Source organism: Mauremys mutica, chromosome 5, assembly GCF_020497125.1.
Source record: "Mauremys mutica isolate MM-2020 ecotype Southern chromosome 5, ASM2049712v1, whole genome shotgun sequence".
In the NCBI taxonomy this organism is placed as follows: Eukaryota; Metazoa; Chordata; order Testudines; family Geoemydidae; genus Mauremys; species Mauremys mutica.
This window is the reverse complement of record NC_059076.1, coordinates 82,626,917-82,651,917: the sequence shown is the minus strand read 5'-3', so window position 1 is coordinate 82,651,917 and position 25,001 is coordinate 82,626,917. Positions and strand designations below refer to the sequence as shown.

The 25,001-nt window shown below is 42.9% G+C and overlaps 1 protein-coding gene across 2 annotated transcripts; it reads right to left on the bottom strand.

Moving 5' to 3' along the window:
* Positions 1-4,846: 4,846 nt before the first annotated feature.
* ING2 (inhibitor of growth family member 2) lies at positions 4,847-24,103 on the bottom strand. 2 transcript variants are annotated; one of them, XM_045017340.1, is made up of 3 exons: positions 23,934-24,103; positions 21,638-21,699; positions 4,847-6,349 (listed from the first exon to the last, which is right to left on the bottom strand). In XM_045017340.1, exons 1-3 carry the CDS (start codon positions 24,002-24,004, stop codon positions 5,682-5,684), a joined length of 801 nt encoding a protein of 266 aa, XP_044873275.1. In that variant the 5' UTR covers positions 24,005-24,103; the 3' UTR covers positions 4,847-5,681. The 2 variants fall into 2 exon arrangements, with proteins under 2 accessions (XP_044873275.1, XP_044873276.1); XM_045017341.1 differs by lacking the exons at positions 21,638-21,699; positions 23,934-24,103 and adding an exon at positions 12,265-12,592 and having other exon boundaries at positions 4,856-6,349.
* Positions 24,104-25,001: the final 898 nt, after the last annotated feature.

Here is a 25,001-nt window from a genome sequence, read left to right as displayed (position 1 = left end):
GCTTTAATGCAAATTACTTAGCTTGTGAATGAAGTAAGACAAGCATGAAGGCTTGACATGCTAGGAAGCAGATATCCTTTTAAAGGAGATGATAATCAAGGCTCACAGGGGCTTTAAACTAACTAACTAACTGGAGATATCCTATTTCCTAGAACCCGAAGGGACCTTGAAAGGTCATCGAGTCCAGCCCCCTGCCTTCACTAGCAGGGCCAAGTACTGATTTTGCCCCAGATCACTAAGTGGCCCCCCTCAAGGATTGAACTCACAACCCTGGGTTTAGCAAGCCAATGCTCAAACCACTGAGCTATCCCTCCCACTTTGTTAAGGGAAATAACCACACAAGGGCAAGGAAACTGTACATTCCCCAACATGTGGTGTTTTCTGCAAAGTTGCACTTACTAACTTCTATCAATCACTGCAGGTATGGAGTGGTGCTCTCCAACCCTGTGGTTTCCTAAAATCCTTGTTAGCACTGACCACCCCCCACCCGCACTTGGTAAGGCAACACCCATCTTTTCACATGCTGTATATTTATATCTGCTTACTGTATTTTCCACTCCATGCATCTGATGAAGTGGGTTATATCCCACAAAAGCTTATGCCCAAATAAATGTGTAAGTCTGCCACAAGGACTCCTCCTTGTTTTTACTGATATAGACTAACAACTACTGCTCTGAAACTTCAAATCCATAAGGAATCCTTGGATATTCATTGAGAACTAGGCTATTATCAAAACCCCTTACTCCACATCCTCTCTATGCCATAACTTTATGACACTTAGTACTACTTCTAACTGGTTCACTACCCACACATGCAGTGTAATCCCCTGTAGCATGATGGAAATAGTGTTCACAGCACAAGAAGGAACTAATTTAAGATAATTCTGGTACAAACAATTTGTACAAGCAAATAACGCTTATGCACATATCAATTTGTGCTTGTATATTGATAGTGTCAAACACAAAAATGGCAGCCATGTTGCAAAAATTGGGACATTAATGCAAAATCTAGTAAGCACAGGAAGCACAAGGGAATAAAACCTTACCAGAAGAAAACTAGTAATTCTACATCACTAGGAAGAATTTGCCTAACCCAATGGAAAACAAAGATCCATCCCTGCCTTAGAAAGAGTTAAATATTGCATACTGTCAGGGTTCCATCAAGCTCAGAACAAAACATGGGAATTACCGCAGACAGCTATGAGACATGAACAGTGCAGGCAACTGAATGAGATGCTTAGCAAATCTGATGTTCAATGCCACTTGGAGAGAGAATGGCACTGAAATATCAAAAGAATGTTTTTGTAGATTCTAAATACATCTGAATATTTGTTCTGTTAGAAGGTAGAGTTTGATCGGTTTGGATTATCTGTTTTAATTGTCAGGCTGCCTGCAGTTTAGGATAGATACACTTCTGCTGTATAAAAGCAAAGCAAGTTTTAAAATTTATTAAGGTCTCCTCAGGGACTTCTTAGGCTAGGTCTACACTGGGGGAGGGGAAGGGGGGGTCAACCTAAGATACGCAACTTCAGCTACGCTAATAGCATAGCTGAAGTCGGCATATCTTACGTCGATTTACCTGGCCGTGAGGACGGCAGCGAGTCGACCGCTGCCGCTCCCCCGCCGACTCCACTTCCGCCTCTCACCGCAGTGAAGTTCCAGAGTCAACAGCAGAGTGATCGGGCATCGATTTTATTGTGTCTATACTACACACAATAAATCAATCCCCGATAGATCGATCACTACCCACCGATCCAGCAGGTAGTGTAGACATACCCTAAGACTCATCTCTCAGGAAGCAGCTGCCACCAAGCACCTTTAGATGATTAAAAAAAAAAAGTGATTGTTAGAACTGCCTATCAACCAGTCTCACTTATCTGACACCTACTCCTTTATTACGGATGAGAAAACAGTTCCTAGTACAAGTTACTGTTAACAAGCTTTCAATCATTTTGTAGTTTTAATAGCCACAATTTAACTGTGATGCAGAACCCCTTTTTGCCTCCCCCTCCCAACCGCACTGTGGCTCATAATAAAAGAGGAAACTGGAGAGTCTGGGTCAAAGGAGGGGAGTATAGTGGGTTTCTATGTGCATGATGGAGAATTTAAGTCACTTTGCCATGGTCCAGGTATTGTATTCTGAAAATAAAATGCAATTATTTATTTTGTGCGTCTTTGTTAAAGAAAATGTCAGTGTCAAGAGTCTGCACTGGGTGCTGTTTTTCTTTGGCAATAGAATTAAAAATAATTAAAAGTATAAAGCATTAGAAAGAACCATAGGTCTTAAATGAAAATGCTGCTCTTGATGGAGTGCCTGTCTAAGATGCTCCACATTAGGGAAGCAATTCCCTGCTCTGCTGAAAGAGTTAGGGACAGAGTGCCAGTATTCTAGTGCAATAATCTGGATGGGGCCGCACTGCAGTCCAAGACCCTGCTCACAAGGAGGATTTTTCCTGGCCCACCACCACATTTTGCCCTTGGTCCCCTGCTTATTTTATGTAACTGGCCTTAAATTTTTTCCTCCATCTTACATTTACAGGATCACATTTCATGAAAAGAACTAGTTTAAATATTACTAACTGAGAGGGCATTCAAGTTCAAACAAGATTCATACTGATACTTCTCAAAAGTGTACAGCATATGCATTGTGAAGAGCAACTGATGTATGAGTTATCCATACATGATGTTCCCACTTGGTAACAAGAATAGCTTAAGTACAGCTTTAATCATTTTACCTCATTACTCTTAGTTCATTTATTGAGAAGAGCTGTTTTCCAAGCCCAAATGAATTAAGATGCTGCAGGGTACTGTGTTCCCCAACTCAGTGACAACAGTGGAGTTGAAGACGCTAAGCACCTTGCAGCATTCAGGCCAAGGTTTCTCTTGAAAGTTTCCAGTGATAACTTAACCAGAGAATAAGATAGAAAGGTTAATTTTAGAATCACAGTGTGGGATTATGGCACACTGCCACACATGAGAAATCCCTGTATTTCTTTTGACTGGAGAGATCTAAGTACAGATAGACCCAAAATATCTTTTTTCCTGTAGCAGCTAGCTGAAAGGACTTCCATATTCAGTGTCCTTAAGTTTACTGACCTATTTCATATCCACTAGATGTCATTAGCATGGAAGATATGAAGTAAAACCCCCCCAATTCTGCAGTAGTCATGGTGACTGATACCCATTTGATTACTTTCAAGGGGTTATCCTTTGGTTTTTCCAGAGAAACACTAGGAAATAGGGAGGGTATTAGACAACCAACACTTCAAGCTACCACATGACCCATTTGGTGTCCCTGCCACTAAGGAAGAACAAGGCTTCCTATACTGGCTATTCTGCAGGTGAGGTAAGATACAAGACTGCACAGGTTTGGGGCTCACTTTCCCAGATCTTTGGGCACAAGAATTTCTGTTAGTTGAGTAGTGTGTTAAATATACTTTGATTTCACAAACCATACTCCCTTTGAAGCATCAGTAGCCAAAGCACTTAAAAAAAAAAAAAAAAGCACAATTGCTTAAACTGGGAGCTAGCAATAGTATTTGAAAGCTTCCTGAATACATACTGACCCACAGATTGAGACAAGCCTGTGGAAAAGTACCTGGACCATCACCTCCATTTAATTTACAATGATTTAGCTTGTGAGAAGTGGCAATCTGCAGCCATCATACCCACAACCCCAATGAACCGTAAGAAAGGGGCATCTTCTCACCAATAAAATCAGAAACGTAACAGGTACTTACCAGCTAGGAAAAACAAAAGTGGCCATCTTACAACTGGCAGCATAACGCTGCCTAATTTAGAAGGCAATTTTGCATTGGAGAAGAGCATTAGGGACCAAAAAGTCAACAAAGAAGTAGGCTACCGGAGAAGTGGCTTCATGGATATTGTGAATACCAAACCCATGTCATGCACCCAGTAACTTGTGGGCCCCTCTCTTTGGAAGGCTCCTCAGACTGCCACATTCCTGGACAAATACAAGACCCACCATGAGTTTCTCTTCTCCATGGGCTGCACTCCTTCCCACCTGAAAGAGACCAGCTCTTTGCACCTCCCTGCTTCCCAGCCTCCTTTAGGAGTAAAGCCAGTTAGTCTGCTTTTAAACCATAATGTCTTTCTACACCAGATGCTAAGTGGTGTTTAAAAACCTTGCTGGCTGAGGTGTTTTAAAGCATCAATCTCCGAAGCTGTCTAGAAAAGCCCTTGGAGGTTTCCTACAGATATAACTGCATGCGTTACATGAAGTTGCTGGTCATATTTTCAAGCTTTTCATATTTCTGGGGGCTGGAAACCTTTCATTAAAAAAGAAAAGCTTCCAATCTCACACTCGCATGACTGGGAGCTGCAGCCATAAGCACACACGTATGCCTTAATCCAGGTCTGTCCATGAATATATCTTAATTCCACTAAGGTGGAGGCCAAGTTTGAGGAGCCCAGAAAAGCATGTGCAATCATATTTTGGACATCTACACAGATGTTACTCACAGATTAAGGAGGAGTTGAGTATATCAATATTCCTCTGCCAGCACCAATTCAAGACTTGTAGAGGTAGCAGCAAGACATAGCACAGTAGCAATTATGGAGTGTAGCAATATCAGAGAAGTGATATTCCTGGGGGAATTCTGTGCCAAAAAATAAAGAGTTCTGTGCACAATATTTTAAAATTATGCATATTTTGTCAAAACATCACAATTTTGACAGTGGAAGCCCAGGGGGAGGGGGGCACTGAGGAAATCACAAATTCTGCAGGAAAAAATTTAAACCATATGCTGAATATTAATCCTGTACAAATTCTGCACTGCATAGTTATGCAGAATTCCAGCTGTGCAAGAAAAAGAGTCTTACCACAGACAAGCCCTCCTGTACACAACTTAAAGTCAAGACCAAAGGAAACCCCATTAGGATGCTTCCTAGAATTCTTCCACTAAAGACATGCATAAGAAATATACACAAGACAGTCAAGTTCAAGACTACCATAATTGCTACCCTATCCAGAAACTGACTCCCAAATGTAAAGTCACCAAGGGAACAGTTTAATATTGACATAAAAAGCATAAATTAGTGGCATTTTCTTCCTGGAAATAATACATTCATCATATGAAAGCCACTGAAGAAAAAGGTTGCTTTCTAGCTTGGAAGACTATTTTACAATTAACAGTTGAATTCTTGAACCCCCATTCCAGATATTATGTGACGTTAACACAGAATCTGAAAACTAGAGGCATGAGATGTAGAACAGATTCAGTTCACAATAAATGGAGATTCTAATAACTGTCTGAGGTTGTGAAACAGTGCTAGAGAAGTTAAACACCATTACTAATACTCTTGTAATACAACCAGTCTTTCAGTGCTTCCCCACCACCATTAATTTCAGGATTTTTTTTTAAATGCTAACACAACAGGGAGTTTAAATGAAACAACCCCCCCCCCCAAAAAAAAACCCCCACAACACTACTTGTAATTCCATCTGTGCAGTTCTGAGGCCACCCTGTTTCAATTATTTGGTTATTCAGTGCAGAAAGTTAAAGATCACAGAAAGTATAACAGATTTTAATACTCCATTAATACTATCGATTAAAAAATATTGCATAGTCTTATGCATTTTTCCTAAAACATTGTTCTCTGTAAATTAAACAATTTTTATATAAAAGACACACAACCCTTTTAAAACATTTATAGCATTCACTACCTCGATCTTCTATCCTTTTTTGATTTGTCAGTACATTTGTCCATAGTTTTCTCATTATCTCCTCTGCACTTGGGACAATACCATTTCCCCTTTGGTTTATAGGTGAGTCCAACACATGAAAAATGAAACCACTCAATGGGACACTGTTCATTGTCACATCCTATCATTTCTCCATAGGACACTTGGTTACATAAGCAGTAAGTTGGTTCATTGGGATCTATTGCAAATTCAACAGGTGAAACTTCTCTTTCTTGTTTGGCCTTGGAGCGTTTCTTTTTCTTGGCCGATTTGGATCTCTTTTCTTTAGGTGGCTGGTCATCGCAGTCTTCAATCCCATTTGTGATATGGCACAGATCACGACTTTCGCTGGTCCGCTGGCGACGGGGTCTACGAGAAGATCTTTCTGGTTGGCAAGATTCTACTTTTGCTTTTTCTAGAGGCTTTTCATTATCTGACTCTTGGAAACACCAAGAGTGGGTCTCCATTTGCCGGGCCCTATTCTCTACCAGTTCAAGCATCTGAGTAACTATCTGAATTTTCTCATCTCCCAGTTCTTGGCTGTTGATTAGTGCTCGCTGAAGATGCTGTTGCAACCGTTTCTTCTGAATGGCATCACTTTCTGTCTTATATTTCTCATAGACATCATCGATTTCTTTTAATGCTTCTATAAAAGATAAATCAGCACAACAGTTTTTAGTCAGGGGGGAGGGAGGAAGAATTATGCATCACAAAGTGGAACATCAAGAAAATGTAGATGCATTTCTTCCAAGAGGTAGTTCAGTCTAACATGCATACCATATACTTCAGTTAGCAGAAAATGTATTCCATGAACATAGGCTATAGGTCAAGTTAAGTATTTAGTGCTACTCTAAAGACAGGCCCTCAGAGAGGGAACTCTGATTTAATTATCAACAGAACAGTCTGCTGCAATAGAGTTTTTGCAAATTGTAAGGAACAAAAAAAAAAATCTATTCAAAACACTGGAAAGACTAGTACACAACTGGCAAGAATCCTTGGTACATGCTAGATTGCAATAGTTAAGAGTCCAACTGACAAGCAAGGAATCTAGAGTTAGCAATTCCCTAGCCCATCCAGTGGTAGACAATAGAAGGGGGAAATTTCTATATTAAAGCAGGACTTACTGCTCTGCCAAAGACTAGTTAAATAGCCTCTGTGCCTCAGTTTATCCTTACATACAATTAACCTAACCTCAAAGGGCACTGAAGCAGTGTTTGTAATGCACAGCAATCCACCACAGAATTACTGTCATGCATAGCTCACTTTTGGCACTGAACAGTAATAGGGTAGATTAAAACATGCAATATTAAGAGTGTTTCCTTAATATATAGGGTGGTTTTTTTAGGCTATTCCATAATAGAAAAGTGTCCATCTACAATGTCTAGGGATAATGGGCCAGATTAAGAACAGTCAGCTTTACCAATGAGTTTCACTTTTTTCTGCCATATTTTGTTCAAGATAGACTTTGAAAATTTAGCCTTAAATTAGGCATAGTCAGTTATCTATAGGTTCGAAAAGTGACTGAACAAAGCTACTTTGATGTAGGCCTACTATAAGTCAATTTAAGTATGTCCACACAAGCTTTTCCACTGGTTTAATGGAACCAATTTAAAACAGATTTTGGTTAAACTTGTGTTTAGACAAAGCCTTAGATTGTGAACTTTTCAGGGCAGAGGCCACATCTTCCATGTTTGGTGCATCACAAAACATTTTCAACAATACAAAGACAATTTTACTAGTGTTCACTAAACTTCTAGAGGCATTTGCAGGACTGATGATTGGTTTATTTCCCCCTTTTTTTGGTTTGGCAAGTCATGCACTATCATGCCTCCCTCTTCCAAAACAGCAACAAAGAATCTTCAGTGCAAGTTAAGAGTGCACTGAACTTCTAAAAGAACAAAATAAGAGAATTGAAGTATTCTTCCCAAAACTAATGCCAACCTAGAACCTTTATTACACTTAATGATAAAGGCTTTGCTAAACATTAAATAGCCAACTGCTAATATGATATCTTTAAAGTCTTATGTACAGTATGTCACTGTGGTAATATTAGATACAGAGTTGTGACTTACTGAAGTGTCAGTGGAAAAAAGTACAGGTACAACTGTCCTGTAAATATTTTGTTTGTCTGTAGTGTTTTCAGTGTATACATACCCTAGGTTGCAAATGATGCAGGTAAATAGCTTATATAACAACTGTCCCCATTATAATAAACAGACTACACATGTTCTGAAACTTCATGAAATAGCCTACTTATAACATCTAAACTTAAACTGACAACATCCCTTTGAAGTCTATACATGAGACATGTCCTCTACACCATTCCACCCAGCGGACTTGAAATCCTAGAGCAGTGTTATCCAAAAAAAAAAAAAAAAGTCAGTGGAGTCCAATCTCCTCAACTCAAAGGCTGAACATATTACTTCATAAAGATCAAAGGGCTGCTGTCAATGCTCTGGAGATTTTCTGTCCTGTGCTGCTCCCTTTGCCATTCAAGTGAAACAGGAAGGAGGTACCACTTGCAAGTCCCCAGTGGGGATTTCCTTTATGGGGGAATCCTATGGAGTTGGTGTTTCCACTGAAGTGCTACAGTGCCACAGGTGTAGGCACTACCTACACAGATGGGAGGGGTTCTTCCATCGACCTAGGTACTGCCTCTTTGGAAGGCGGATTATCTGGGTGATGGAAGAATTCTTGTGTCAAGTCTATATCAGGTGGGGAAGTGCGTGTGGGGTGGAGTGGTTGTGTACGTTAGTATACACACTTTCTAGGGGTGTGTGAATTTTTCACCCCACAAGAAACATCGCTATAACTGATGTAAGTTCCTAGTGTAGACCAGCTCCCAGACATTGGAACATAGTGCATGACAACGTCAAGTGAAAATAACTAGCCTTCTGTTTCTCTATTTTTTATTCTTTGGATCACTTTGTAAGATTTCTCCCCAAGAAGGGTGCCACAGTTTAAGAACTATGGGACTAGCATTTGTCACATAAGCAACTAAAATACAAGAAGCAAGCTGTAAGAGCACCAGTTATTTAATGTTCCAGTTTTAACAATTTAAGCCATTAGGTAACATTGTTTAAGACTTTTTTATAAGTTTGATTTGACAGTGTTCCTTTAATGCAACTTTTAACTGAAACGGGATGTGAGATGGAGTTGAATATATGCAACTACTTTGGGCAAGCTTCCACATTGTGTTCTGACCCAGAGTTTAGATTTTTTAAACAATAAGCCATATCTACACAAAAACTGTATGGCTTTAACAATCCAGTATAGTTAAAGCAGTACAACTCTCCTAGTCTGGACACAATTATACCAAGAACAAATATGCTTATATAGCTTATTCCCATATGGGAAGGAAAATAAGATATTCCAGTATAAGGCACAGTATACCTGCATAACTGCATCTATTTTGGTAAGATGAAAAATCTCACTTATAACCAACATAGTAACATCATTACAAAAATCATGCAGACCAGGCCTAAAACAGGACCTTGTCCTGATATTAAAATATAAAGGGATAAGGGATTAGAGGAAGGGACCACCACAAAATTAGGATGTCCATTTTATTCCTCGGGTGCATATCTTAATTACTCCACCCATGTTTTCTACAGATAGTTTCTTCAAGGTTAACCAAATTTAACAGGATTTCAATTATTCAAATCTCACTTATCTGAGCTCCCCATTTATTCAAAACAGTGTGATTTCTCCAAACTTTCTAAACTTAAATTAGCCTGGATAAAATTGTGCTTTTTCCGCCCACAAGAGGCTGCTGTAGCACTTGGTGGTTCATCCCTCTCAAAACTAACAAAATATTATTTTTGTGGGGAGGGAAGACACTAAACCAGGCCTGGGAAAAAATAGCTAACCTAATTTCCTGGAGGACTGGGACAGGGGTGCAGTACATTGTCCACTCTTGCTAAAGTCAGTTCTTCAGTTAAAGGGAAACCAAATCTGAAAGCCAGTTTACTTGGTGGTACTGTTCTACCTGTCTTCGATAGACCACTTGTCTAGGCTTTCTTGGGTTAGATACTTTGATGGTATTTGATTACCTGATGCTGTACTTCAGTTTACACTACAGGTTAAGTTATTTTTCATAATGTAGCATTTCTGTAAGAGGCCAGAGTTTTTTCTTAAGAAAGCCTTTTCAACCTGTATATTGCTGGTTTGGGAACATAAGCCAGATAAGAGTATCTTTTAAATTTATTCTTGCAATGCAATTTACAAAAAGGGTACATCCTCTTTATTTCTTAGAGTCTGAGACAAGGGACAACACACACCAGGTTCCTTCCCTCTTTTCCCAAGCTCCTAGACTCCAACCCCACCACCACTGGTCACTGATGCTGCTTCTTTATAGCAATAACAAGGGCAGAAAAACATTTAGAGAAAAAAATTAAAGATACTGAAATGTTATGGTTAAAAGTCAAAAAGCATCAAAATCAGGGTTTTCAGAACTATGGCGCTTGGCAACTGCAACTCGGCCATCATGTATAGCAAGAATAAATGCTTGCCTCATGTCATAAGTTTAAGACCCCTCCCCCCCATAGAGATCATTTTAGACTGAAGGTTTGATCATGCAAGACAGATACTGTTTGACTAGAGGTCAGACACCTGCCCCCCCATGAAGCAGCACCAACAACTTTTAAATGGTCTAAATTATACTAGCCATGCTATCAAAATGCCTTCAAATTGGTCTGTGAGAAAATCCTCTGAAGTTCAATGTTATCAAAAAGCAATAAAAATTATATATAAAAAGCTGTAACTAGCTATGGGACCAACAGGGAAAAACAATTTCATTTTAATGTATGCAACAAGAATACGTATCAATTCTTAGAGATTGAATCTACCTAACATTCAGAAAGTGGTTGCTCAGAAACATCCACATAAGCTTGTGTGGTTAAGAGAAACTGCTAGACTGTTTGACCTTGACAACAGGATTCAGTGTACCTCAGCAAATAAGATATTAATTAGAATGATAATTCAAACTCAGGAAGGAAGCATGAGACCAAGCTTTTGTAAACTTTCTGGAATCCAGAAATTTAACAAAAGCTTGGTCACATGCATCTTTCCTGATTAATTAGAATGATAATTCAAATAACATCTTTTCAATTGCCATACAGGCCACCTTAAGGGAATTGACAACTTAAACATCTCCTTTCACCCAAACTGAAAAGGATTAATAAATATTTTGTTACAAAGCTGGGTAACATGTATCCAGTTGTGCTCTCTCTAGTCTTTTAGTTGATGCATCATAAAGATTGGCACTCCCCCCGTTAGCAATACGTTTTTGATGTAATCTGGTATCTCTTCATTCTTTCACCTGATAATGCCATTGAGTTAGAGATCCCAGCAACAATTAGAATGAAGGGCTTTAGGATAGCCCAGACAAGAATCTGAGTAGTTTGTCTGGAATGGAATGTTTTAAATCCATGTTTAATTTACACTTCAGTTGCAGATAACCTTTTAAAACTACAGCTCAGATTGTTTTGCTGTACTACAAATTGCTTCTAGTGTTTAACAAAGGAGTTGAGTAAGACAATGTTACTAGTTTGATTATTCCTCATTCCCCATTCTTTAAACAAACCTAAATATTTAGAGTGATCAGGGTCAAGCATGTGACTTCATATCTCAGAGCAGTGAATGTTAATTGTGTTTATGTTCAAGGTAGTTTAATAAACAGACTTTTGATCCTTTACTATGTCAATGAGTATTACTATATGATAAACCAATACCTCAACATTCACACAGAGCAACTAAATTACAGCTGCTGTAGGAACTATGAATGACTTGCACCTTTAGGAGTCCCAACAATGCATTATTCATTTAAGAAACGTTTGCCTGTAAGGTGGGTTCCTAGATACGACGATAATACAAATAAATTCTTGATAAAACAGAAGTTCTGGGGCAGTCCACATCCAAAGAGGTTGATTTGAATGTAACTATTCAATTGTGCATTCAAGTCATGCTGCACTGTACAGCCTAGTAGGTAGAACTGGAAGTCTTCCAGTTACTTACTGAGACCCATGTAAATTCCTTAACCAGTACCACTTCCCCATACCGCCCCCTTCCCTCTTTGTAAAACTGGGACAACACTTAAGCATCTCATTAAAACACTTAGAAGTTATGTCACCTTTCATCCAAGACTTTCATATATCTCCATCCTACAGCACAGTGCCCTACAGATCATGCTAAATGTGAGGTTCCAAGTGTGGTGAGGTTAAGGGACAAGCAACTCCTCAAGGAGCAATTTCACAGCCTAGTGTGCTACAGGGTACAAAAGCCCAGACAGCACACACATTGGGAACTGAATGCGCAATCTAATAAAATCATAGCAGGATGGGATTCTAGAAAGAACAGCTTGTCAGAATGAAGAGCTAGAGAAAAGCTATGAAAGGTTAAAATAAACCAGTAAGACTTTACATTCATCTTAGCCAGTTTAGAAGGTATTGCCAAACATGTATGAGTTAACCATGAACTACATATGCAATAGTTTCCTCAATACCGTGCCCTCCTCCTCCCCAGATTATTTTCTAGAAATTTAAATACTGTAATTAGTCGAACCTGCTTGCAGCATTACTTCTAAACTCAAGTCCTTGATCCTCAGAGGGGATGTCTTAAGTCCACCGAGCCTTTGCAGTTGCAGATAAAGACCTACACTCTCGTGCACCCAATCGGTATGTTAAACAACCAAACTTTCTAGGAGGCGGGTTCTCTGCCCTAGGCCAGAAGTAAGTGCTATTTTGTCCCTCCAGAGCACTGTCCCGCAAACCCCTCAGCATATACTCTTCCCACCGGGACACTGACATAACACCGCGCAGCTCAGAGACTTGCCCACGCACGAGTCGCCGGCCAGCACATGTCACCCTGCCCAGGCTGGGGCAGGGCAGAGACCCCGTTCAGAGACTCACCACCAGAGAGCGGCGGCCTGTCAGCGCCAGCTCCGCCGCACACCGAAGGGCTCCGCCACCCCCAGCTACGGGGGCTCCCGCAGCTACCGGGCGGGGGAGGGGAAAAGAGCTAGAGGAGCCGCCACCCCCCCCCCAACTCCCCGGGGTGCTTTAGCCTCGCGCTGCTCGCTCCCTCCCCAGCCCCACCGGGGAGAGGGGCCGCTTCCCCCGCCCCCGGCGCCTCTCCAAGCCTCCCTCCCCGCGGGGCTGGCCGTGACCCCTCCCCCAAGCGCGGGGGGTGACAGGGCTGAGGCAGCGGGCGAGGTCGGCTCCGCAGAGCCCGGCCCCGCACTGGGGCCAATAACCAGCCCCAGACCCGCAGCCACCGAGCCGGCCCCACATTCCCCCCCCCCCGACCCCGCCTCGGAGACCGGACTCCACCCCCCTTGGGCCGCGTCTCCTCCTCCCAGCCGGGACTCGGCCCGGCCCCGGCCCCGGCCCGCGCTCACCTTGGCACTGCGTGTCCAGCTCCCGCAGCAGGGACACGTTGCGCTGGATGTCCAGCGGCAGCGACTCCACGCACTCCAGATAGTCCTGCACGTAGAGCGAGAGCAGCCGGGCCCGCTCCCCGCCGGGCCCCGCCAGCGCCGCCGGGCCCGGCACCAGCTGCGGCCCCCCCAGCATCATCCCCGCGCCAGCAGCACATGCACCCCCGGCCGCCCCCCCGCCCGGCGCTCCCACCCCGCCGGGGGCGCCCTGGGCCGGACCCCTGGGCCCTCCCGCCGCTGCTCCCTGCGGGCTGCGCACGGGGCTGGCCGGCTCCGGCTCCGCTCCCGCCGCTCCCCCGACGGGGCTGGCAGGTCCCGGGGTCCCTGAGCTTCCCCCCGCCTTGGCTCCGCGGCCGCTGCCGAGGCAAACCACTTGGAGCCCCCGCCCCTGGCCGGACGGTGGCTTTGCGCATGCGCGAGGCCCTGCCCTAATAAGGCGCGGCTGGCAGCGCTGTGAGGGGTTCGCATTCTCCCGCCTTCCCCTCCGGGCCGCTCCTATTGGTTCGGGGACTGGACGTGCCTGGGGAGGCGGGGCTCTCTTAAAGGGAAAGTAACACTCCTTGCAGCCCCTTCCTCCTCAGCCCTGCGTTCTCTCGCCTGCTGTCAGAGGGGCTCTGCCCCACGGTGTGGCTGGCAGACAGGGGCCGCTCCCAGCGCGTGGGCGGTGGGACCCTGTGCCGTCACCCGTCCCACGTAGGCTGCGGCTTGCCCCCTCCTGGGGCAGTGCCGGGCTGCAGGGAGCTCGGGGGCGCGAGGGGGGGGAGACAAGGGAGCGTGACACACTTTTTAAATGCAAGTGGGGCTACTCCACTGCCCTTCTCTACTAAAGGCAGCGGGCGCACAGGTGTAAATCACTACCCATTTTATCTCAAGGCAGTTGAATGCCATAGCTGCGCCTGGTGATGATGAGGTGCTGTTATACGGTATATTTAGAAAACTGATGTTTCTTCCACCCCACACTTTCCCATCCATGTTTCCTGGGTTCAGTCACCCTTTGCATGTTTCTTCATCCTTGCAGGATGATCCCTGTAACATACTGTAACTAATTTATTGATTTAAATCTGCCACAACTTGTGAAGAAGTTGCTCTCTTTCATCCTCCTCCCTCCCCCCAAAAAAGAAGGGGTGCCCAGTGATGGATCAGGAAGTTTGGTATTTTCTGCCCACATTGCTTACATATTTGAGGATAAGGTTCTGTCCTTCTGCACTTTCCTTTCTGTAAGTATCATCTTTGGAACCATTTCAGCATCTGAAAGAATAATTCACCTTGCTGAAACCTAATTTCTGGTTTCCAAATGCACTACACTGGGGGTATGGTGAGGGGGAGGGAAGTTCTATTGTAGTGCAATGTATATGCGGGTAAAAAGTGTCTGTGGGTAGCTGGTACTTTTATCATCAAAACATCTTCAGCAGCTATGGCTAATTTATTTCTAAACAGAAATGCATTCTTTAGGATGGGGACAGATTTGTACCTGTAGTACATTAATAGACTATAAGCAGGCAAAAAATACCTTTCCACTACATTAGAATATGCTCCAAAAGCACACTTTTCTCACAATGGCAATTTATATGGTGTGATCTCTAATTAATTTATAGTCTGAGTTGCAAGTAGCTCTATCTTAGGCCATTCTAGCCCACAATAAGAAATATTGATTTTCTTGACGAAGGAATAAGATAAAACGATTAATAAAAAACTATTATTTAGAAAAGTTCAATGACAATTTATCCCCAGAATTTCAGAGAATTATAAATAAAGCCTCAAAGTAATTTTGTCTTTTCAAATCCACTTGCCTGCCAACAAAGTCTCTAATTTTAATAGAGCTTCCTGTCTCCCCAAAGTCTGATGCAGAATTTGTCTCAGACATCAGCAACAAAAAACATAGGCTTATATTTTTTAGCAGTGAAAGACTTGGAACAATTATATTATTCAAGTTTACTTACCAAGAAATTTGGATTTAATTTACAAAACTCTTTTCAGCTATTTTCATGTGAATTCTGCTACATTGACAATATTTGCCATCATAACATGGCCAGCTGACAACTCTCTGACTCCACCTACTATGAAGAACTCAGAGAAAACCCAACTGCACAGTTTACCCAGGAATTTAAGGATTTCATCAAATCCTGCCTGAAACAATTCCAAGAGAAACTCTACCACCTCATCCCCCACAATTCCACCCTAGGGAACTTCTACATGCTTCCCATGATATACAAGCGAAGGATCCCAGGCAGCTCCATCATATGTGGCCATGGCATTCTTACTGAAGGAATATCAGGATTCATAGAAAAAATCCTCAAGCCACTCACCACACAAAGGGCCAACTTCCTCCAAGATGCAACCAACTTTCACCAGAAACTCCGCAACATTAACAACCTCCCTCAGAACACCATCCATGCCACCATGGATTTTTTTCACAAATCAGTTTCCAAAGTGAAAAAAAACTAGCCAGTTTCATTTTAATTTGCGGTAAATTGTTAAAAAGTTTAATTGTATGGCACTGATCATCACTATATGGATGATTCAGACCACATTATCAATGCAATATCTACTGGTGTTATAAATAACATTTATATTGTAAAAAATTGAGGACTTTATGTACTTTTCTTCCAATGTAAAATGACTAGATTTATTGAACTGGTACAAAATGCTTTAAAAAGAAGTTGTATATTTGGAGTTGTTGTAGTTACACTTGTAATGAGTATGGACATCTGTCTCATTCTGCAATCTTATAACAGAATTCAACTGAAAAAGACAAGTTTCCATTGAAGAGCAGTGAAATAAAGCAATAATCGTAATTTTCTCTTAAGTCAATGACAGCACGTTTAAACTGCTAAATCCCAATCTATTTTCATGATCTAGGATTATGCATGCACCATTGGTAGAGTAATATTCAATAAAATTAGTTCTGAATAATTCATAGAGGGCATGAAAATGGTTTTATAGATGTCTGTCTTCTGTGTAATCTTACTAATACTGTTAAAAGTTTGCAAATTGTGTGACACTGTAGAGTTTCAGTAATAACCTTACCAGTGCCATGTAAAATGGTATGACACCTTCCTATTCTGCTCAGTGTTTTCCTGTTTACATGTCTAAGGACTGACTACAGCATTACACAGTTCATTTGTTTTTCCATCAGGACCCCTATATACTGTTCAGTCACTGCTTTTCTGTATACAGTCCCCCATTCTGTAGGCTTGGCCTACATTTTTTGTTACTACATGCACTACTTTGCCTTTGGATATATTAAAATGCATGTTTGTGCCCAGTTTGCCAAGTGATACCGATTGCACTGCATAACTGACCTGTCCTCAGGATTATATTTTCTACAACACTAATCTTTGTCATCTGTACATTTTATAAGCAATGATTTTATATTTTCTTCAAGATCATTGATAAAAATATTAAATATGATTGGGCCAAGAACTGATCTCTGCAGAGCTCCAGTAGAAATAAATCCATTTAATGATGATTCTATATTAACAATTATATTTCGAGAGCGAATAGTTAGTCACCCTTAATATGTCTTGTCATAAATATAAAGGAAAGGGTACCAACCTTACTCCTGGCCAGAGGTACTGAATCACTTTACCTGTAAGGGGTTAAGAAGCTCAACTAACCTGGTTGGCTCCTGACCAAAAGGACCAATAAGGAAAGAAGATACTTTCAAATCTGGGGGTGCGGGGGCAGAAGGTTTTGTTTGTGCTCTCTTTGCTGTTCTCTCTCTGGATGGAAAGAGAGACCAGGCAGAAAAAACATCTGAAAACATACCTGAAATGAACATCTAAGATTACAAAAATTGTAAGTAATGGCAAGAAAATGTGTTAGATTATCTTTTGTTTTAGCTTTGCCCCAGGGTCTGTGATAATGTGGTGATATGCCCTGGTTTGGTTGAAAACATGTCCTGGTACTGGTTGATCATCCCTCCTTCTTCTGGTTCGGTGTCAGATCAGGGGATATCCTGATCTGCTCATGTAGGTTATTTCCCTGGATTGGGGCCTGTTGGGCCACTACACATGCCTCTTGCTGGTGCCAAGGTTTCAAGAGGTGAATGTGATAAATCTGTTCTTGTTTCCGGAGTCCTCGCTGCCGCACCTTGTAGGTTACTTCCCCCACGGGTTCAACCACCTGATAGGGCCCCTGCCATTGGGCCAAAAGCTTGCTTTCTGCCATGGGTACCAACACCATTGCATGATCCCCTGGTTGTAACTGTTGGACTTTTGCCTGGTGACTGTAATGGGTTCGCTGGGCCTCCTGCACCTTTTCCAAATGTTCCTGTACAATAGGGGTGACCCGGGCTATCCGGTCTCTCATCTGCAATACATGTTCAATTATATTTCTCCCCTCATTGGGTTCCTCTTCCCAGATTTCTTTGGCGATATCTAGTATGCCACAGGGGTGCGCCCGTATAATAACTCAAAGGGGAAAAATCCAGTTGAGGCCTGAGGTACCTCCCGGATGGCGAACATAAGGTAAGGTAGTAGGGTGTCCCAATCCTTCCCATCCCGACTTACCACCTTCCTTATCATAGCCTTGAGGGTTCAGTTAAACCTTTCTACTAGCCCATTGGTCTGTAGGTGAGAGACTGAAGTTCTCAGGGTATGTATGTGGAGCAGGGTACAGAGGTCCTTCATTAGCTTCGACATAAATGGGGTTCCTTGGTCTGTTAATATCTCCTCTGCTAGCCCCACTCGGGCAAAGATCCCCACCAGGTCTTTGGCTATCATTTTAGAGGCCGTGTTCCACAGGGGGACGGCTTCTGGGTAACGAGTAGCATAGTCCAGAATGACAAGTATATATTGGTGGCCCAGGGATGTCTTCTCCAGGGGTCCCACTAGGTCCATGGCTATTTGTTCGAAGGGGACCTCTAAGATGTGAAGAGGTACTAAGGTGCCCTCAAGTGAGGACGGAGACTGTGCAGCTGACACTCCGGGCAGGAGGCACAGTATCTCCGCATTTCTGCATGTACTCCGGGCCAGAAGAACCGTCGCAGGACCCGTCCCAGGGTCTTCTCTACCCCTAAATGCCCCCCCAAAAGATGACCATGAGCAAGACAATACAACGTTCTGGTGTTTTTGAGGTACTAGGAGCTGCTGTGCCTTCTGCCCCTGTACTGGTTCAACCCAGTACAAGAGAGCCTTTTTCATTAAGAAGTAGGGTCCTGGTCCCTGGGTTTTCCCTTCCATGGGAACCCCATCTATTTCTGCCTAAAGTTGTCGTACGTTGGATCTTCAGTCTGGTCCTGTCCAAAATTTTCTCTCACGGGGCTAATCTGTCTGATTAGGGGGCCAGTCTCCATCACCTCTCCTGGTTCAGAGGCATTAGGGTTGGGGTCTGGCTCGGGTGCTTCTCCCTCCAGGGTAGCCTCCTTTCCAGCTACCCCGGTCTACCTGCCTATCCCTGGGTCAGGATCCAGGTCCCCAAGTTCCTAGCTGCCCTTCTTTCCCTTTGTGTCTTTCTGCCCCACTTGGGAGTGGAGAACAAATCTGGGGATATTTCAGAGAAGATTGCGGGTTGACAGTCTACTGTGGATGCCTTCCTAACTTCAAGGTTTCCCCCTTTCTCCAATTCCCCTACTGGGAGTAGGTCTCCAAATCCTGGGAAATCCCTCCCTATGAGCACCGGGTATGGGAGTTTAGGGACTACACCTGCTGCTACCTCAGTAGCATTCCCCTGGGTTTAAATTTTTACTGGGATGGTGGGTATTAACTAACTGTCCCATGGACGCATGTCACCCCTGTGTGTTTTGCCTGTAGCAACCAACTACATTTCACAAGCTTTCCTGAGATGAGTGTGATGGCGCTTCCCGAATCTATCATTGTTCAGTCTCTACTCCATTTAGCCTCAATTGCCTGATATATTTGTGTGGGGTTAGTGCAACCCCCACAATGTGAACTAGGGAGCATGGGTTTTCACAGTTTCCTAGATTACACTGCATAGGCTCCTTGGCATTTGGGCACTGGGCAGCTATGTGTCCCCACTCCCCGCAGGCATAACATCTGTATGGAGCCCTAGGCATTCCCTGCTCTCTCGGTTTGGGTAGCCTAATGACACTATCCTCTTCCCCCTCAGTACTCCGATTCTTTGTGGCCTCCAGTGGGTCTTCAACTCCTCTCTTTTTCCACCTGGGTCCTCCTGGTGGCCCAATCTCCTGAGGTCTGGGGCTTGGTGCTGCTAGTTTAACCCGGGGTGCCTCTTCCTTAACTGGTCGAGTCAGCTCCCTCGCCGTCCTTCACCTCTTTACCAGTGTGACAACCTCGTGGAGGGTTTGTTCTGGCTTACCCAGGCACAAAGGTCTAGCGGTAGTCCTTTCATGTACCATTCGAAGATCAGAACCTCTAGTATCTCCTCCGGACTCCGGGACTCGGTTTGTAACCACTTTCATGTGAGATGGATGAGGTCATATAATTGGGACCATGGGGTTTTGTTTTCCTGGTACCTCCAATCATGATGCCTCTGGCCCCGCACTGCTGTCGTTACCCCAGATCTATCCAGGATCTCTGCTTTCAGCAGGGAATAGTCTGCGGCAGCCTCTTCAGACATATCACAGTAGGCCTTCTGGGCCTCCCCACACAGGAATGGGGCGAGGATGCCAGACCACTGATCTCGAGGCCAAGCCTCCTGTAGGGCTGTCCTCTCAAAGGGCAGGAGATATGCCTCTACGTCTTCCTCCCGCGTCATTTTCTGCAGCTAATTTCTGGCTCATATGATCCGCGTCCCACCATGGCTGCAGTTCATCTCTGTAAGGGCCTTCACTTGGTTTACCAGTTCCCGCAACATTGTACGGTCTTGAGTGACCTGGTCCATTAACAAGCATTGGTCTCCTGTGCAGCCGCACTGCCTCCTGTTGGGTGGCTGCCAGGCCACGGGTAGCCTCCTGCTGGGCAGCCGTGGCTTGTATCAGTGCCCGCAATACGTCCTCCATTGTGGTGGGGGGGAGGAAAAACCAACAACCTCTTCTTTAAAAACAAACAAACAAACAAAACAACAACACCACCCTCCTGCTTCTGCCATGCTGTGCACACCAAATCCCACTCCAGACACCAGTTGTGACAAAATTCCTCCTCTGCCTTGGTGGGTCCTGCGCTTATTGGTGGATTTGCTTGCCTCAGAGATTCATGGCAGACCTCAGTTTGGCCACTTTTGCCAGTGGCTCAAACCTGCCGTTCACTCAGCTAACCTGATCACTGGCCAGAATGGGGAAAAGGAGGAGAACAATCCTCACAGTCTCTGCTGACCCCCCTAGTGGATTGCGGGACAGGCACAGGTCAACTCCTCTTGTATCAAAATAGGGAGTTGAGGAGATGGGGGGAACCCGGGCCCACCCTCTACTCCGGGTTCCAGCCAAGGGCTCTGTGGATTGCAACTGTCTACAGTGTCTCCTATAACAGCTGCATGACAGCTACAACTCCCTGAGCTACTTCCCCATGGCCTCCTCCCAACACCTTCTTTATCCTCACCACAGGACCTTCCTTCTGATGTCTGATAATGCTTGTACTTTGCAGTCCTCCAGCAGTACGCTTGCTTACTCACTCTCAGCTTCTTGCATCTCTTGCTTCCAGCTCCTCGCACACACCTCACTAACTGAACCAAGGTCCTTTTTAAAACCAGGTGCCCTGATTAGCCTGCCTATCCTAATTGATTCTTGGAGCTTCTTAATTGGCTCCAGGTGTCCTAATTAGCCTGCCTTAATTGGTTCCAGCAACTTCCTGATTGTTCTGGAACAGCCCATTATTTCACTCAGGGAAAAGGGACCTGCTTATATCTACCTTCTATCACTCTCCTGTAGCCATCTGGCCTGACCCTGTCACAGTAGATTATGGTTTTGACTGTGTTGGATTCCTGAGACAAAAGGCTTCATATGAAAAAGGAACAAGCCATTTTTGCCCAAGAAAAATAAGGATCTTGCTGACATGTTCCTACAGTAGCAGTCACTTTTTCAGGGGAACAGAAAAGAATACAAAGAACCACACCACTGCAACAAAGGGAAACTCAGCAAGTTTATGAGAAAGAAGTATGCTGTGCAACTTCAGGAAGAGTCAATGACTGATTATTCCGGACCCTCATAATGATATTTGCATATGCTTATGTTCATTTTCCCTCCAGGTCAGGCAATAAGTATCCTGAAATTTGAGTACTATTTTGAGTCAATGGTCGGCATTTACTAAATTCAAATATTACGGTCACTCCACTGATGCGTTAAAGATTCTTGGAAGTCCCTAGGAACCTCTTGTTAAAATTTTGCCACCACCCTAAAGTAACGGGGGATGGATAGCTCAATGGTTTGAGCATTGGCCTGCTAAACACAGGGTTATGAGCTCAATCCTTGAGGGAGCCACTTAGGGATCTGGGGCAAAAATCAGTACTTGGTCCTGCTAGTGAAGGCAGGGGGCTGGACTTGATGGCCTTTCAAGGTCCCTTCCAGTTCTAGGAGATAGGTATATCTCCAATAATAAAAAAAGAAAGAAAAAAAAAAAAAGAAACTTGAGGCAATTTCCTTACCTTTCAGGAATTCATTGTCCTTCTGGAAAATGCTGAACCATTCCTTCCAGAGATGACTCATCCTTGATGAGGATGAAAAAGAGAATAACTAAAAATACTGCTGAAAAATTTTTTTTTAGATATGAAATAATCAAGTAGCCTTGACTGGCAGGTATCTTTAAATATTTCCCAGGGAGGCATTCACTGCCACCACCATTTCATATTACCCAAGTGGAACACTGTTCTATACTACCAATATACATGTTTTTCAAAAACAATTTATTAGTATTTCCAACAAAGTATAGCTTTGTCTTATTCTTTGGTTCTAGTTTTGACAAAACATTTTTGTTTAAACAAGAAAACAATGAATGGAATGATCTCTTTCTAGCAAAATCTCAGAATTTGTACTCCATCCTCATCCTCCTTGACCTGTCAGCCACCTTCAACACAATCAGCCATGCTCTTCCTGAAATCTTGTCCTCCTTTAGCTTCTGTGACTGTTGTCTCCTGGTTCTCCTTCTACTTACCAGTCCAATCACTTCTTCAGGTGTCATTTGGAGGATCCTCCTTTTCTCCTCCTCCACCTGTCTGTGGGGGTTCCACACAGCTTTGCCCTTGATCCCTTTCTTTTCTCCCTCTACACCTTATCTCTCGGTAATCTCATCGGTAAACACGACTTCAACAAACAACTTTATGCTGATGACTTACAAATCTCTCTCTCTTTTCCAGACCTGTTTCCTTCTGTCCAAACTAAAAATCTCTCTGATATCTCTTCCTGGATGTCTAACTGTCAGATGAAGCGCTAAATGGTTAAAAGAGAGCTCATAAGCTTCCCCCTCAAACCTTCCTGCTACCTTCTTTCTCTGTCACTGTGGAAACCACCACTCTCCTGTCTACCACTCAAGCCTGTAACTTGAGCATCATCTTCAACTTGGACCTCTCTAGGTCCTCACGTCCAGGCTACACCTAAATCTTGATGATTCTTTCTGCATAACATCTCTAAGATGTGGCCTTTCCTATCCATCCACACAGCTAAAACTCTTGTCCAAGCTCTCATTATCTCTATTCTCGATTACTTTGACATCTTCCTGTCTGGCCTTGACAAATGGAATCTTGCCCTGCACATATCCATTCCAAATTCTGATGCAAAGATCATTTTCCTAGCCCATCACTTTGACCATGTCACCTCTGATCCCTCCACTGGCTCTCCCTTCTCAGTCACATTTAACATAAGCAACTTGTTTTCACTTTGAAGGCCCTTCACAGTCAACCTCCCACCCTGGCTGTCATCTCTGATTCTCTATCAAGATGTCAGCCTCCACCACACACTTGTTCAACTTTCAAACAAGCACCTTTGTGCTTTCTCCCATGTTGCCCTTCACTCTTTAGAGGAGCTGCTCGTAAACATCTGCAAAAACTACCTCATTATCCTCCTTCAATACTATCCTTAAAATTCTCCTTTTCCATGAGGCCTACAAACAGCTCAACAATTGTTAGGCTGTTGGTGTGAGACCACTGCCTATCATGCTGACCTTATTGTCTCATTGTTTCCTTGTGCTCTCCAGACCGTGTCTGTATCTATCTGCTGTCTCTTTTCTTTTTAGATTTTAAGCTCTTTGGAATAGTGACTCTCTTCTGTGTTTGTACAGAACCCAGCATGAGGGAGTCCTGGTCCATGACTATAGCTCTTTAGCACTATGGTAATACAAATCATCATAATAAATAATAATCATCCCTCAGCCCTTCATCCCTCCTCTACCCAAACACATTAATCCAAGGCATGATATTCCTCACAGATCAAGGAGGGAATTTTTTTGCAGAAGATTATTAAAATATTGGCAACACCTAACGGAGTTACTCAGCATCATTACATCACTTAAAACACAATGTCAAAAACACAAGAAGAGTTAGAAAAATGAGAGAGGGTGGTTAAATCTGTTTTTCTTCTTATGTAACAAATATTTTTTCAAAGTGAACTCATCTAAGATAACAGCACAGTAAGTAGCTTTGCAGCCTATTTGATTCCAGCCTACTAGAGCCACACTCAGTCTACTGCAAGTGGCAATTCTTTAAAAGGTTCTAGTTTCAGATGTCAGAGCTAAAAATACATTTTCTGTAACAGGAACATTGCTGGTGGGAAAAAAATATTTAACTGGACTCATTGAAAGTCAGCTATGTATTGCCTTATTTATAGACAATTGTATGTGGTATTGGAAATCCTCACACACCATTTTCAAGTCATCTCTATCTGCAACAGCACTCAGTATAATATTTCCACTCCTCTCTCACTGATTTTTATAAATGTTGAAAATATTACCAGGTAGCAGTTATTTTCAAACATGGAGGTATCTTAAATGCAGGTAGAATCGAGTGTGTCTGATTAGTCATGTGCAAGCAGTACGTTATTCATAATCCTAGATCACTCAGAATATACTCTTCATTTTCCTAATGTTAGCATAGGTCTTCAGTCAATTCAGTCTTTTATTCCTACAAGAAAGGAGAATAATATTTATTCTAGATAAATCTATACAATCTGACACCAGACTACAAAATATTACATGGAATACGAAAACAAGTTTAAATGACTAGAATACATTTCAAGGGAAACCTAGAAAATGGAAACACATCCTCTGTAGTACTGTAGTAGCAAATAACAAAACCATCTAAATGGCATGTAAAATAATAGCTAAGGGTTGTCAATTTGGGTACAACATACGACATACAAATTTGTGTGAAAAAATATGTTTATATAGCAGAGATAGAAGACCTTGAAGACAACATTTTTCTTCGAAGTAGATGTGAGAGCTGCTTCCACCAATAAACAGAGATACCAAAGCAAGACATTAGCTCCCTACAGCCTGAGAGATCACAGCACCATCTGACGAAACTAGAACATTGAGATTTCATTACAGTTTCTCCCAAAATAACTTCACAGATCTGTGCCATCCCTCAGTGTTTTCTTTATGAATGGTTCTTTGACAGAATTTTGTTATTTGATTCATTTAACATAGCTTCACTAACATATGGCTGTTCAGTATGACAAATTAGAGGAGAAAAGAGGTAAAGAAACAGTATAAAATGATGAATGAGTTTCCAGATTGTAATAAAAATGTCTGCTACATATACTATTGGTTTAGAAGCTCAACAAGCTCCACCTCAGAGAGGCCCCAGACCCAGATCAAGGCTCAGGAACAGCCAGCAATTATCTGCAGATATTATCTTGTCCTTCAGAATCACAGCTTGCTTTCTTAATTTTTTAAAGAAAATCTATCTGTTATGGCTGAAGCAAAAAACCTCAAATGCAAATCTCTCAGTGCAGAAATGTGTCAGCAGAGAGCCTGGAACAACAGCTTTTAGAGCTCTGAACTGTCTTATTCATCTCAGT

What these genes read in the sequence shown, in the direction of transcription:
- ING2 (XM_045017340.1), bottom strand. Translation starts at nt 24,004, where the DNA reads ATGACTAATCAGACACACTCGATTCTACCTGCATTTAAGATACCTCCA. An exon ending in TTGAAAATAACTGCTACCTG is followed by an intron (nt 21,700 to 23,933) that starts GTAATATTTTCA and finishes ATCCTCATCAAG; the next exon opens with GATGAGTCATCTCTGGAAGG. An exon ending in GGACAATGAATTCCTGAAAG is followed by an intron (nt 6,350 to 21,637) that starts GTAAGGAAATTG and finishes TATCTTTTATAG; the next exon opens with AAGCATTAAAAGAAATCGAT.